The sequence below is a fragment of the Typopeltis vanoorti genome, chromosome 23, assembly GCF_054136105.1.
Source record: "Typopeltis vanoorti isolate ZY-2024b chromosome 23, IOZ_Tvanoo_1.0, whole genome shotgun sequence".
NCBI classification, from domain to species: Eukaryota; Metazoa; Arthropoda; class Arachnida; order Uropygi; family Thelyphonidae; genus Typopeltis; species Typopeltis vanoorti.
Genome location: NC_143571.1, coordinates 12,907,906 through 12,924,746, shown reverse-complemented (window position 1 = coordinate 12,924,746; position 16,841 = coordinate 12,907,906). Strand labels below are relative to the sequence as shown.

The window sequence follows — 16,841 nt, the reverse complement described above, 5'->3', positions numbered from 1 at the left end:
GGTTCTACTAAGGTAGAAGTGGAGGAATTTTTTAAGGATTTAGAGAAAGCATCTGACAATGAAAAAGGAAAAGTTGGTCCTTGTTGGGGATCTAAATAGCAGAGTGGGAAATGATTGTCAGACATACAAAAATATATTGGGAAAATTTGGAGAAAAGAGCAAAGCTAATAATAATGGCAAATATTTGTTGGATTTCTGCTCAGGACATGGACTGGTTATTACTAACACCATGTTCCAACATAAAAATGTGCACAAATTCACATGGAGAGAAGAGGCAAGAAATAAGAAAGTCTCATCGACTATGTTATTGTTGATAGTGATGTTTTCTCCCTTGTGCAGGACACCAGAGTGTATAGAGGATTTGAAATTGGAAGTGATTACTATTTAGTCTTGAGCAGGATAAAATTGAATTTCATATTGAAAAGAATAGCATGTAAGAAAGTTTTAAAGCGAATAAAAGTTGAGCAGCTCTCAAATGTGAACTGTAGACTAAAATACATGCAGGTTATTGAAGAAAAAATGAAAGAGTTTGAGAACAGGAACCAAACTTTAGAGATTCAGTGGCAAACCTTAAAAGAAAACCTTGATTGATTCAGCCAGAGAGGCAAGTGGTGAGGTTGTCTGCAAGGATAGAAAAATCAGAACTCCATGGTGGACACAGGAAGTTAAAGAGGCAGTGAAGGAAAGGAAGAAAGCATATCAAAAGTTCCTGGCAAATAAGTCAGCTTGTGCTCTTAGAGAATACAGAGAGAAATGTAAGAAAGCTAAACACTGCGTAAAACTAGCTAAACAAAAGTCATGGGAGGACTTTGGCAAGAACATAGAAAATAAATATCAAGAAGGTGGCAAAATATTTTGGAGGTTGTTGAAGAAGCTTAGAAATGGAAGAAAGAGTACTGTAAAAGGAGTTCGAGATGATAAAGGTGACATGAAAAGGAGAAAAAGATATCCTTGAAGTATGGAGTAATTACTTTGAGAAATTGCTAAATGAAACAAGCAGTGATAGCACAGTGGTAAAAAACACTCAATAGGCATACAGTCAGGAATTCTTATCCATACTTGAAGAAGAAAAAAACCATCAAAGGCTTAAAATGTGGAAAGGCAGTAGGAGTAGATGATATTCGACCAGAAATGCTGAAGTATGGTGTATAAAAGTCTTACAGTGGCTGCACTGCATAGTTCAGAAGGCCTGGACAGAGGGACAAATTCCCGATGATTGGAGTAGAGCTCTCATAGTACCCATATATAAAATGGAAATAAAACTGAATGTGAGAATTACAGAGGTATTTCCCTACTGAGTGTTCCTGGCAAGATATGCAAGTATACTTGAGAAATGGTTGAGAAGAATTGTAGAAGAAAAGCTTGGTGAAGAACAAGCTGGATTCAGGCCAAATAGAGGCTGTCAGGATCAGATCTTCACTTTACGACAAATAGTGGAGAAATCACAGGAATATAACAAAGATCTCTATTTGAGTTTTGTAGATCTGGAAAAGGCATATGATAAGTGCCAAGAGAGAAGCTATTCAATATGCTACAGTTATATGGTGTCAATGGGGCATTATATCAAGCAATATTTAGTCTTTATTTGAGGTGCAAGTCAGCAGTTAGAATTGAAGGAAGTACAGGAAGATAGTTTTATGTTAAATGTGGTGTGAGACAAGGATGTACATTATCCCCTCTGTTATTCATTATCTATATGGATCACATTATGAAGGAAAGTGGTATTAAACATGATATCAAAATTGGAGATGTTAATGTCAGCTCTTTGCTTTATGCAGATGATGTTATACTTCTAAATAAATCTGCTACAAGTCTGCAAGATTCCCTGACTAAACTGAATAACTGTTGTAATAGATATGGTATGAAGGTCAGCAATGAAAAGACAAAGACAATGAAAATATGCAGAATTGTTGAAAATGTCAACTGCATTGTGAATGGAGAACCTGTGGAACAAGTAAAACATTTCACCTTAGGCACGATTTTTAGTGAAGATGGTAAAATAAATTAAATATGGAAATAGACAACAGAATCAATGAAGGTGATATAATAGGAAGGCAATTGAATAAATTCATCTGGAATAAGAGAGAAATTAGTCGGAACACTAAATTAGCTGTATACAAGACAGTGTTCAAACCAGTTTTAACTTATGGATCTGAGAGCTGGGTCAGAAGTAAAACACTTGACCAAAGACTATAGACCACAGATATGAGAATCCTGAGAAAGATTAGAGGCGTGAACAGATGGCATCAATGGCAATATCATATTATAAACGAGGATATTAGGAAAGAACTTGACATTGTCGCATCCAGGAATGCGTTGGCAGAGCTAATCTCAGGTGGTATGGTCATTTAAACAGAATGGGCGAGGAAAGATTGACAAAACAAGTATTCTCTGCCAGGTTGGCAGGAAAACGACCCAGAGGAAGACCAAGATATAGATGGATTGATGCGGTAAAAAGTGACTTAGATGACAGAAATATAAGATCTGATAATATTGGAGTCTTGACAAGTAACAGACTGATCTGGAGGAAAATTGTAGATAGGAAGTTAGTAATGATGTAAATTTTTCATGTAGTACTATCATATCCTGTACACCCCTTGTGGGTACATGGCAGGAATTTGATTATGATGATGTGTTAAGGAAGGCTTAACATCCCAACTGGCCATGAGGTCTATAGATGTCCAGCTAAATCTGGATATGATTCTGTAACACCAATTAAATAACATGGATAAGAAGTGCAATTTGGTCTCTATTTCATCCACATGGCCGGTAGGGAGATTAAGTGCCAGGAGGACATTATGTTGGAGGTTTAATGGAGTACTGACAGTACTAAGAAAGAATTAAAAACTATTTTAATGCTTATGAATTCTGATGCAGTCACTGAGGCATCTTCAGGGTGTACAACTAACACTTGTAACCAGAGACCTGATAAACAGACCAACTGAAAGAAAATGGTTAACAGTAAGCTAGCAACACAATACTGTGTACAGTAAACTCCACTGGTAAATGATGTTTACCACAACAGTTTAACCCTGTAATACCAAAATTAATTTAATAAAATATGATCTCTGTAATACTAATAAATTTCAAAAAACATACCATTGTGTTCATCTAGAATGAACTCTGGACTGGCTAAATAATACTGATCACACAAAAATTTTGCGTTTTCATAAGAATCTGAAAAATAAAACATGGACATTAAAAAAAATTAAAACTGATATAAATTTAGTTTTATTCAAATGCTTTATCTGTAATAAAGGAAGGAGAAAACAGAACAAAAATCACCGTCACTAGTAACATGATTTACATATTTCAACATTTTTTAAAAATTTCTATCCAATCAAAAAGAGAACCAGCAGATGATATGTATTCATTTTCTAAAGTCTATGCATGTCGATAAGAATGCTGGATATACTATCAATAATTCTTTTGCAGACTTTAAAATTAAATGTACCTAATTTAACAACTACAATACATATCGCCAATAAATTTTAACATTTCTATATGCTTTATCAAATTCTAGCAAAATTTTTTAATAATAGCTTATTTAATAATAATAATTAATTAATATATGATAGCATTAATATGGATTAACTTGTGAAATACTGACAATGTTTTAAAACAGATAATAATTGAATATGAACTTACAAAGAAAGGAACAAGATGAAATAATCCCTGATATCCTGAGTGCACCAGGTTCTATTCTACTGTATATTGTCATTTTCTAAGATACAAGCAGATGGCTAAAAGTGGTAAATTAATGATTGTGTTAATTAGAGAAATGTGAACAGTCTAAAAACAAGACAGATGGTTAAAACAGAAATGCAATACTTATGACATGAGAATGTCATCACCCCCTCAGTAGGAAAAAGTATGCAGGGTGACTGTAGAATGAGCTGAGTAAGAACAATTTGCTCATGATTCCTGCATAAAATAGAATAGAATGCCAGAGTTTAATATTAGACTTTATCTGACATAGTTTATTAGTTTTTTCTCTATACAATAATGCTTGCCACTAAAATATCACTTTCGTATGAGTCTATAATCTGGATAGAAGAGACATAAGTATAAGGAACAAGATGACAACTGCAGCCTGGTTTATCTTGATTCCAAGTGGCTTCATACACCAGAGACGAAGAATCAAGCAAAGCTGCCTGATCTGATATTATGTAATATATGTTGGACCCAAGAGAGAAAGAGAGCAGTGAATCTACTTGTATATGGTATATCAGACTTCTTAGTGACTGTGGAGAATTTAGTGAATCTGTATATGATGTGGCTTAGGTAGCATTTCAAACTGATATAGTTTAATACAAGTTCTGTGATATCACACTAAGCTACATATGTAGCTTAGCATAGTTTCTGCATTCTAGTGGGATCTAATTAGATACTCCATCCATCCAAGACTGGTTGAGTTCCCTGATGAGGGGACTTAGGCAATTTAATGCAGCAGACTTGACATTCCTCTGCTGCGTCCCTCTAGGGGTAAGTATTTTATGTCTGTTGAAATGTGTGTTCATGGTACTAGTTAATCTGGTTACAGAAGATGTACATTGCATCCGAGAGTCCTTTTGACACTGACAGTGACATGTATTACAAACAGGACATTATAGAGGAATGAAGATCAATACAGATGACACGAGAACATATAGAAACTGCAACAACTGCCCAATACTGAACTGACACCCACTCACATCTTTACCTGTCCAGCAATTACAGCAGCCTTGCAAGAAATAGATCCTAATCCCGAACAAAACTCTATACGAACAAAATCATCGACATGCCAAAGCAGTTCAAGGAGCACGTGGAAACATCTAAGACTCTTCAAAGGACAAGATAACAACAACAATGGGAGAGGGATTAACAATAAAATTAATTCTAATAAAAGTGCACTTTTAAAAGTCTAAGATTATAATAGGAATTATGCAGAATATTTATCTGCTGATTGAATAAACCCAAGTGTAACTTGTCACCAAGCAATCCCTAATGAGACCTCATCTACTGTTGAGCCAATGAAAAACACAAAAAAAAAAAGTTGCGGGAGTCTTCGGTAATCTTCGGTAACATTGACATAGCCAAAGCAGTTCAAGGAGCACACTGAAACATCTAAGACTCTTCAAAGGACAAGACAACAACAGTGATATGTATACTGTACTATAACACAAAAATGTTTGAAAGCATCATTCCTTGTGGTGAGATTATCTGTAGAAGATATCATAATCTTTGTTTTGCACTTTCTTAGCTGCAATGCATTCTATTATGGTTTGAGAGAAGGTGTCACAATAGATGTACATTACAGCAAACACCTATAATGAAATGATGTGCTATAATAAACTACAAAGTTCTTGCCTAGATCCCTGGAACCAATACTATTTTAAAGCTTACTATTATAAACAGTAAAAGCTGAAAACTTGCATTATTATGAACTAAATTTCTAGCAAATGGCATCAAAATCAGAAGACAAAGGAAATGGTAGTAAATATAACAAAAGAAAATTGCATGAAAAAAAAGTCATGGTAGCAGGAATCATGCCAAAATGACAACATGAAAAAGTTGAAATGTAAACAATAATAGAAGACATAAGAAAGAACTAGAAGAGCATCAAAATCTAAAATTTATATTTAAATTCCAAATGATTATATTAGCTTAAATTAATGTTGTTTACATGAAATCTTCATAATGATGTAACCATTTATATTTTTGAAATTAACATAAAAAAATTGTGTCAAAAATTCTAAATTAGAAATTCTGGATTTTTACCTTCTAGATAAAATCTTTCGAACACAAAATGAGCTGCCCAAACAAATGTCATAGCTTTTAGTTAAACTTCAAATTAAAGAAATACTATGCAATATTTCTTTAATTTATAGTTCTAAGAGAACAGTATCAATTTATGCCAGCTATTGTGTTCTGTCATCAATTGGTCTCAGTCCAATGAGGAAGCTGACATTGATACCAACTGTGCATCACTTTTCCCCTCCCCTCAGGATAACTAATGCAGACTACTGTTCATCACTTCTGCTCCTTTCCTCTTTGTAATTGGAGGTGACCAGGTGGACAAAAGAGCCTGACAAGTGGACTGAAATAAGTTTACTTTAATCCTTTATCCAAGTGTGAGTAAACAAAGTTTGCGCCTGAAAGTATCTTCAGGACTGGGGTAAGGTAGTGCAACAACAAGCAACTCGTTGCAAAGGTGGAGAAAGCTCTCATCACTCCTATCTCAGTATCTCCCATAATGCAAAGCACATCTCCTTGCGGATATGTGTAATGCTATGCATTAAGGCAAGGGCCACTACCCATACCAGTTTCGACCTTTATTGAGGTCTCGTCAGTGGGAGCCAGGCTCAGTAGTGGAGATACAAAGGCAGAAGCAATGAGAGGTCATCCTAACCTATAGGAGTTGCCAAAGGGTGTGCAACCTTATTATTAAATTACTCCGGATTCAGAGAAAGATGTTGAGAGTTTATTTTTCACTTGGTTAGACTATAATAAGTTTAGTTTAATCCTTTATCCAAGTGTGAGCAAACAAAGTTTGCGCCTGAAAGTATCTTCAGGACTGGGGTAAGGTAGTGCAACACCAGGCAACTCGTTGCAAAGGTGGAGAAAGCTCTCATCACTCCTATCTCAGTATCTCCCATAATGCAAAGCATATCTCCTTGCGGATATGTGTAATGCTATGCATTAAGGCTCACACTTGATAAAGGATTAAACTAAACTTATTATAGTCTAACCAAGTGAAAAATAAACTCTCAACATCTTTCTTTGAATCTGGAGTAATTTAATAATAAGGTTGCACACCCTTTGGCAACTCCTATAGGTTAGGATGACCTCTCATTGCTTCTGCCTTTGTATCTCCACTACTGGGCCTGGCTCCCATTGATGAGACCTCAATAAAGGTCGAAACCAGTATGGGTAGTGGCCCTTGCCTTAATGCATAGCATTACACATATCCGCAAGGAGATGTGCTTTGCATTATGGGAGATACTGAGAGCTTTCTCCACCTTTGCAACGAGTTGCCTAGTGTTGCACTACCTTACCCCAGTCCTGAAGATACTTTCAGACGCAAACTTTGTTTGCTCACACTTGGATAAAGGATTAAACTAAACTTATTATAGTCTAACCAAGTGAAAAATAAACTCTCAACATCTTTCTCTGAATCCGGAGTAATTTAATAATAATCCGTGGTGTTCAAAATAGGATGCGTGAGGAGTGTTTGCCAGGAGGAACGATAGAAAGGTGGCTTTGGCAGTTCTCAATCATCTCATCATGGAAAGCATGATGAGATGATTGTGATGGTGGGAACAAATGACTTGAGTGATGATGTAAATAGGGCAGCGAGAGACATGAGATTCTTGCTTGAGGTGGTACAAAAGAAGACAGAGAGAGGAAAGATAGTGTGTGTGTTGCCTAGGTATGATAATGACGAACTGAGCAGAAGAGCAGTAATATTGAATGACATAATAGCTAGAATGTGTGAAAAGAGAGGACTGAAATATGTGGATGCTTGGAGTGCATTTGAGGACAGAGAGGAATTGTATGCAAGAGACTGCTTACATTTGAATGAGGAAGGACGTAGGCATCTGGAAAGATTGCTGTTCTGAAAAATCAGTGTGTCTCAGGGAGGATAGTAGCAGGGGTGGCCTCTTGTGGGAATGGGTACTTGGGAGAAAGGGGACGACATCAGGTAACACTGAGCCCAGTGGAGTTTAGAGGGGATAATGCTGGGTATAGAAACAACGGCATTTATATGCTATATACTAATGCCAGGAGTATCTGCAATAAGGGAGAGGAATTGGTGGCACAGATAGCATCAGCCTGGCCAAAAATTATTGGGATCACTGAGATGTGGTTGACAGAAGGGGATATAACAACAGGAATAGAATTTGCTGGGTACAGCATTTTTCGGCAGGATAGAAAGGGAAAGCGTGGTGGTGGAGACCTATGTCCACTAAGAGTGGAGACTTTGGAAGGCAGTGACACTAATGGTTTTGAAAGCATATGGTGTGAGGTAAAGGTGGGCAAGACAGGATATTTAGTGGGCATGTTGCTACAGACCCAGGAGTACAGAGGATGGGGACCAGGAAATGTTTAGACAGTTGAGTTTGGCAAGTGCAAGAAGAATGATTGTTATGGGAGAATTTAACTGCAGCATTATAAAGAGGGAAATGCATGTAGCATGATGGGAATGGAATTTCTAGAATTCTTGAGGGACAAAAGTCTTAGGCAACATGTAATAGAGGGAACAAGAGGTTCAAGAGTTTTGGATTTGGTTATAGCATCAGAAGATTTGATAATAACTGAGATGACATCTCTCCACCAGTTGGAGAGAGTGACCATATGGTTTTGACTTGGAAAATGAATAGACATGCAGGAGTATCAAAGAGACGGGAACGTACGTGGAATTATAAGGCAGGCGATTATAATAGTCTAAGACGTCAACTTGGAGAAGTTTCATGGAGGGAGGAATTTGAAGGCTGGGATATCATTAGTGAGTGGGAGATTATGAAAGAATATTTGTTAGCAGCAATAGTAAGTTGTATATCACGAGTGACCAAGAGGACACCATTTGGAGTAAAGTCGATGACAAACAACATTAAAAACAGGAATTGCATGCGAAAAAGAAGCTGTGGAAGAGATATAAGGAGACAGGTGAAAAGAAGATGCATGAAGAGTATAAGACACAGGCCAGAAGAGTGACTAGTATGGTAAGGAAGACAAAACTGGAATATGAGAAGAGATTAGCCCTAAGATTCAAAGAAAATCATAGGGAATTTTTTTAGATATGTGGCCAGTAGGAGGAGAAATGACTGTGGAAGAATGTATTGTGGAATAAAAATGGGAATAGAATGACTGATGCAGAGGACATAGTAGAATTGTTCAATGAACACTTTATTGGAGTATTTCATCCTGGAGGAGTCAGTTTTAATGCTAGAGGGATAGAGCAGGTTCGAGGTTTAGAAGTACAGGAGGAGAGTGTGTTTCAAATACTGAGCACTCTTGATGTCAGTAAAGCTGTGGGACTGGATGGTATTTCACCACAAGTTTTAAGAGAATGTGCTAGGGAACTGACAGTACCTTTGACCTAGCTTTTCAATGAAAGTCTGGCTGCATGAAAGGTGCCCATGGAATGGAAGGAAGATAAGATAGTGCCATTGTATAAAGGCGGTAGCAGACTGGAAGTGTCTAATTATAGGCCAGTTTGTGTGTTAGTAAAATCTTGGAGAAAGTAGTGAAGGACTGTATACAGCATTGGGCAGATGAGGGTAATGTTATCTGTGAGAGTCAGCATGGATTTGTGAAGGGGCACTCTTGTTTTAGCAATATGCTAGCCTTTTATGATAAAGTTACAAGAGCATTAGATGAGGAAAAGGCATACTGCCATTTTCTTAGACTTAGCGAAGGCATTTGACAGGGTGCCACATGATAAGCTGATATTTAAGTTGCAACACATGGGTCTGGATGTCAGATTGGTCAACTGGATTCAGGATTGGCTGTCTGATAGGTATCAGAGTTGTGTATGGTGGGACAGTTTCAAGGAAGCATAGGGTTACAAGTGGTATCCCACAGGGCTCAGTACTGGGACCTATATTGTTTAACCATTATATCAATGACATTGTCAGTGGATTGCAAGGGAATATTCAGTTGTTTGCAGATGATGCGAAGCTGGGAAGGATTATTGGTAATAGTACAGATGTGGTAGCCCTGCAAGAGGATTTGAATAAGCTAGATAGATGGGCAAATGAATGGGGGTGTCAGTTTAATGCAGCAAAATGTAAGGTCTTGAGGTTTGGGAAACATCGATGGGACACTGCATATTCTATGGGAGGAGTTATATTGGAGGAAGTAGGGGAGACAAGAGATCTGGGGTTGATGATTGATAGAAACCTGAAATTTAGAGGACATATTGCGAAGGTGGTGAAGGTAACACAGAGGATTGCTGCAATAATGAGAAGGACACTGACCTGCAGAGATAAAATTATCATTCCATTGTATAAGACCCTGATCAGACCACACTTGGACTATTGTTCTCAGATTTGCTCCCCAGGATTTGGAGGGGATAAATTAACCATGGAAAGGGTACAAAGGCGGATAACAAAGATGGTTTCAGGACTGTACAATGATAGTTATGAGGATCGGCTGCGAGAATGTGGACTGCAGAGCTTGGTGGATAGAAGAAGGAGAGGTGATATGATTGAGCTTTTAAACTGTTGAGAGGTGGTTACAGGGTTGACACTGGGGAGTTCTTTCGCTTGGTTGAACAATGGGAAGGAGTGATGACAAGAGGCCATCCCTAGAAGTTACGAAAGGAAACTGTGAGAAATAGGGTGAGGAGTGGTTTCTTTGCGTGGAGGGTGGTTGAACCATGGAATGCATTGCCTGATGGAGTGGTGAGAGCGAGAACGGTCAATGAGGTCAAGGAGTGGTATAATAGACTTTGTGTTTCTTAGGAAGGACCTCCCACGATGAGTCTTTTGACTCCATGGAGGCCTGAATAATAATAATAATAATTATTATTATTTTATTGAACCCCATGGTGTCACAAGATAAGATTATTGGAGGACAACATAGTGTTACCTTACCACTCTTTAAACTCACCCACTGTTTGCACTTTCACCACCCTTTAAGACAATACATTCTATGCTCCTTAGCACTCTCCATTCAAAAAAACATTCTTCAAATTAAGGGGATATTAAATCCCACATTGTTTTAAACTGAATAAGAAACTCAAAGATTGGAATCAGGGAGTTTCATGTCGAATATAGTAAACTATAAAAGTATCGGCGGTTACTAGCGTGAGCTAATGCAAGTAGTCCTAGTACGTAGTACAATCTCGGACAACTCGCAGCAAAGGTGGTAAAGTTCTGATTGCTATTCTTGGTATTTTCCATAATGTAAAAACACATTTCCTAGGAAATGTATGCTGTTATTACATTATGGTGGGAGGTCACTACCCAGACCCGTTTCAGCCTTTTTTGAGGCTTCATCAGTGAATAGCTAGACCAAATAAATACCAAAGGGTATAGCGAAAAGAACTTATATACTCTGCTATAATGTTTATATCGCTGAAATGAAGCCTATTAGTAACTTTCTTCAATTTTACAGCTTCCAGGGATGGCTCTTTATCATTGCTCCTTCCCCTCATTCTGCCATATGAAAAATCTCAGTGTTAATATAATAACACTTCAACAGCTGAAATGTTTCAATCATATCCCCCTCCCCAATTGTCTTTCATCCACCAAACTCTGAAATCTGTATGCCCCAGTCTATCTTCATAATCAATATTGTACAGTCCTGATAATTTTGCTATCCATCTCTGCATCCTCTTCAAGGTTACTTCATCACCTTCAAATTCTGGTAGCCAGATCAGACCACAGAAATCCAGATGTAATCTGTATCAAAGCTTTATACAATAGGACGACCACACTTATCTCTCGTGGTCAATGTCCTCGTAACTTCAAATCTCTATCCACAATTACTACAAGATTCCTTGCTTCCTCTACTTCTTCCAGTATAACTCTACCAAATGAATATGAAGCATCCCATCTATGGTTCCCAAATTTTAAAACTTTATATATAGGTGATTAAACTGATCTCCATTCATATGTCCAACTTATTCAATTCTCTTGAAGAGCTAAAACATCGGCACTATTATTAATAACCCTCCTTCATATTATCTGCAAACAACTGAACATCCCTCTGTAATAATGACAATATCATTGGCATAAAAATTGAACAGTGATGATCCTAGTACCAAACCCTGTAGAACTCTACTTGTAACCTTTCTACTCCCTGATACTGCACCCCCTATTTACACCTCTGATATCCAGCAGAAAGCCAATCATCAATTCAATCCTTAACCTGATATCCAAACTCATACGTTGCAATTTAAAAATCAACTTTACGGAGAATAAAAAAGATGAGATAGACGCAATGAGTGAGATCGCGTTGTTGAATGGTGCGATACAAAGGGCAAAACAGCAGCTAGAGCGTATGAGCAAAAGTCGACTGAATGAACCAGCCAATAATAAAAAGTATGACAGGAAAAATAGACGTATGAGTGTGAACATGAACAAAATGAAGGATAGAGACAAAATGCTGTATGGAGACTCGTTAGTACGAGGTGTGATAGTAGAGGATTTGACAAAATCGTACCAACCTGGTGCGACCATAAAGGATGTAACTGAGTCTATTAGAGAGCAAAAGGAAAGGGTGAAAGAAATGATTGTTGTGGCAGGTACGAATGATTTGAAAGGAGACAAAATGGAAATGATAGAAGACCTGAATGAATTGTTTGAGGTAGCAAAAGAAAAGAGTGAGAGAGTTAGAATGATTAGTCTTTTGCCACAGTATGACAGTGAAATGTTTAAAAGGAGGGCCATAATTGCAAATGACTTTATGCGTGGTTTATATATGACGAGTGGTGTGGAATTTGTGGACGTGTGGAGTGAGTTCGATGGGCGAAAGGATCTATATAAGATGGATGGCTTGCATTTGAATGGTTACGGTGTAAGAAGACTTGAGAAAGTGTTGCTGAATGTGGTGGATGTGCAAATTCAGGGAAACTAGATTTATTAAGGGGGGGGGGGGGAGTAGATATACAGTCCTTAGGGAGGCAGTTGAATGTAAGAATGAATATAATATGCCCGAGCAAATAAGGACAACAAATCAGAGTGGGATAGTTAATATAAGGCATCGAGGTAGGATTGGGGCTAATGGGGGTCTTAAATTCATGTACACTAATGCTAGGAGTATTAGGAACAAGAAGGAAGAGTTTTTGGCCATGGTTGGCACTTCCAGACCACAGGTTATTGGCATTAGTGAAACATGGCTGACTGTAGATGATATAGCTAGTGGGATTGAATGTGATGGGTATAGTGTATTCAGGAATGACAGGGAGAATAAAATGGGAGGAGGAGTATTGTTGATGATAGCTGATGAGCTGCAGCCAAGGAGAATAGAAGTTGAATTGCAGGATAGAGAAAAGAGCACATTTGAGGTCATTTGGTGTGAGATTTTGGCTAGCAGAACTAAATATACAATTGGGTGCTGCTATAGACCAGGTGATGGAAAAGATGGTGGTGACAGTATGCACAAGCAAATAGAAGAAATGAGTGGAAGGAGGGTGATTATTATGGGAGATTTCAACTATGGTCGCATTGATTGGAGTGAGGAGAGGACACACAGGAGGAAGGAATTGGATTTTATGCGGTTATTAAGGGATAACTATCTGCAACAGCATGTAATGGAAAATACTAGGGGTCAGAGAGTGCTTGACCTAGTAATTACATCTGAGGATTTGGCTGTAACAAATATGACCACATTGCCACCAATCGGTGAGAGTGATCAGAGGGTCTTGACTTGGGAGGTGGCTAAAGGTGTAGAATTTTCAATTAAGACAGGGTACATGTGGAATTATCAGGCTGGAAAGTATGACAAGCTTAGGAGTTTGATTGGTTCAGTGCCATGGCATGTACAACTGCAAGGACTAGAAGTCGATAGTGCATGGGAGGTAGTTAAGAAGTGTTTGCATGAAGCAATGGCTGACTGTATACCTAGAGTCCGAATAATAAATCAACTAGTAGTTAAATGGATGAATAACACCATTAAGCTTGAGCTGCAAAAAAAGAAACAACTATGGAGGGAATTTAAGGAGAAAGGTGACCGGCAGGCACACGAACGGTATAAAGTGCAGGCCAGAAGGGTAACGAATGCGGTAAGAAAAGCAAAAAAGGATTACGAAAGAACATTGGCCATGCAGGCTAAAGAGAATCCTAAACAGTTTTTTTAGATATATAGCAAGTAAAAGGAAAAATGTACATGGCAGAATGATTTTAAAGAATGCCGATGGTAGGGAGGTAACTGAATCAGTTGATATAGTTGAGTTACTGAGTGAGCACTTTGCAAGAATATATCATCCAGGTGGTGACATTGACCTATACGGGAATTGTGGTGAATGAAGTGGAGGTGAGTAGTCTATTGCATAACCTCAATGTCAATACATCTGTGGGATTGGATGGTATACCAGCTCGTATTGTACGAGACGCAGCTAAAGAATTGTCAGTAACCTTGACCATTTTGTTTGAGTCTCAGGTCTGGGTTAGTCCCAAGGGGGTGGAAAGAGGGGAAAATAGTTCCACTGCATAAAGGTGGTTCCAAGATTGCTGTTGTAAATTACCGACCGATTAGCATATCAAGAATCATTGTCAAGGTCTTAGAGAAATTAGTCAAGAAAAGAATACAGGATTGGATAGATGAAAATGGGATATTGTATGGGGGACAACATGGTTTTGTGAAGGGTAGATCATGCCTCAGTAACTTGCTCATGTTTTATAACACAGTGACGGCTGAACTGGATAGGGGTAATGGGTTTACAGTAATATTACTGGACCTTGCCAAGGCTTTTGATAGGATACCACATAGAACCCTAATCAGTAAACTGGAGCAGATGGGAGATAGATATAGGATTGGTGAGATGGATAGGAGGGTGGTTGAAAGAGAGATACCAGAGAGTGGTTTATTCAGGAGTGGAGTCTAAAAGACGGCTTGTGACTAGTGGAGTGCCACAGGGCTCTGTTCTTGGACCACTGCTTTTCAATTTGTTCATCATTGATATAGGAAAGGATTTGAGAGGAAGTGTACACTTGTTTGTTGATTATGCAAAGTTGGGTAGAGCAATTATGAGTGCACAGGATGTCAAAATTTTACAGGATAATTTGGATAGTTTGGAGGACTGGGCCAGGAAAAATGGATGTCAATTTAACGTGCCAAAGTGTAAGGTTATGCACTTTGGGGTGAAAAGAATAGCAGCAGTATATCGCATTGGTGGAACCATACTTCAGGAGATTGATGAGGCCAGGGATTTGGGAGTGTTGGTGGATAGGGAATTGAAGTTTAGGGGGCACATTGCAAAAGTGACTAAAAGAGCTCACCAAATCACTTGGCTTCTGAAAAATACTTTAACATGCAGAGACAAACAAGTTGTTGTTCCTCTGTATCGAGCCTTGATAAGACCTCATCTGGACTACTGTGCCCAGTTATGAGCACCAGGGTTTCTTCGTGATGGGGAGGAAGTGGAGAGGATCCAGAGACGAGTGATCAAGATGATAGCAGGTCTGTGGAACGAACCTTATGAGAATAGGTTGAAGATTTGTGGGTTGCAGAAATTGGTCGATAGGCGAAGGAGGGGTGATATGATTGAGACATTCAAATTACTGAAGGGTTTCTATAAGATTGATCCAGAAGATATTTTTGAAAATATGACTGGTGGTGGGAGAACTAGGTGGCCATGAATGGAAGCTGGGCAAGAGCGTGGTTGACAAGGGTGTTAGAGCTAGGTTTTTTACTTGGAGAGTGGTGAATGAGTGGAATAGGCTTCCAGAGTCTGTTGTGGGTGCTACGACCATGAATGAGTTCAAGGCAAGGTATGATAGATACTGCGTGAATGTCGAATAGTTGTTCTTGACATGATGTTAGGGCCTCCCTCGATGAGTCTGTCGACTCCTTGGAGTTGCCCGGAACAACAACAACAATAATAGTAAAAATACACTATATAGTTAACCTTGCTCTATAACAAACTATTTCTCTGATCCCTAGAAGTTCATTAAAGTGTCTACTGTATCATCAGCAATTGATGTATGAAAGTGCTTCTAAGAGAAGAAAGGTAGTAAGTATACCATAGGGTTCGGTACTTGGACTATTTTTATTTAACACAGATTAATGATAATGGTGATGGATGGACTAGAGGGTGAAAATAAGTTGTCTGCTACTGCTGATAATAAAGGCCATATAATTTAGAATCCATGCAGGTAGATTATCATATTAATGGGAATTTGCTTCAAGTAGTCAATGAAACTAGAAACTTGGGGCTATTATGGACAGCAAGTCCAGGGTCAAACTACTAAGTGGTTTCTAAACTTTATAATTGTTGTGCTTAACATTGTGTCTAAGTCAAGCTGAGTTCATTGCCTCGTGGGGATCCCACCAAATTCTCTGCCCAATGGCGATATAAAACAAGGTGTACCGTGACTCAGACCACGACTTTTTTTCCAGTTTTGCAGTGTCTAGTAACAATGTTCCTGAAGATGAATTGTACATGATCTTTCTGGTTCTTCGCAGAAATCAGTGGTTTTCATATAGGCATGTGACAACACCAATCCTCTTCAATTCCCTGCACATAGCTCAGTGAGATATGGGATAGGAACAGCCTTCATTAAATGATTCAGTCAACTGTTGCATACAGGAAATTGTGTTTGTGCATACAAGCCTTCTTAGAGGACAGCGATCTTGTTTCTGTCACACTGTCTTAAGACCACAGTTACACCTCTTAGACAAACAATATGGGTTATTTTTTCCACTGATTAAACATCCAGGATATCTCACCTTTAGAGAAACCAGTTAGCTCTGCTGTTTTCAAAGTAGCCAACAGCCAGACAGGCACCCGTAATAAGCTCTTTATTGAACTCCGAAAGATTCTTTGTTTTTCCCATTGTGATCAACAAAACTGATGATTAATGACAAGTAACATTCTTAAATAGTTGACTAGAACATGAGATGAACATGATTTAAAAAAAAAAAAAATTTATGGCACAAAGACAAAGGTCATAGCAGTACATATGGCAATTGGTTAGTAGTACAATCATAAACATCCATGTCTTTGGAAGGATTCAAACCTACAGCCTCCTGGGTTGGAAAGCAGATATGATAACCACTTGGCCAACCAGACAAACGGTGATGCACATGACCAAGTATTTTGCATATATGCTGCATAAGTGATGTTTATGTACATCTGCATGAAGGTTTTTAATTCTATGGCTGATATGTGTATATCAATTTGATTTCTG

At 38.3% G+C, this 16,841-nt stretch overlaps 1 protein-coding gene across 1 annotated transcript in view; it reads right to left on the bottom strand.

Annotated features, from left to right (window-relative positions):
- The window catches only part of LOC150093629 (pyruvate dehydrogenase (acetyl-transferring) kinase isozyme 3, mitochondrial-like), a 149,807-nt gene that overhangs the window by 57,137 nt on the left and 75,829 nt on the right, over positions 1 to 16,841 (bottom strand). Inside the window, exon 6 of the mRNA XM_090412654.1 lies at positions 3,100 to 3,177. Coding sequence (XP_090268780.1) covers positions 3,100 to 3,177 — 78 coding nt within the window. The remainder of the gene's footprint in view (positions 1 to 3,099; positions 3,178 to 16,841) is intronic.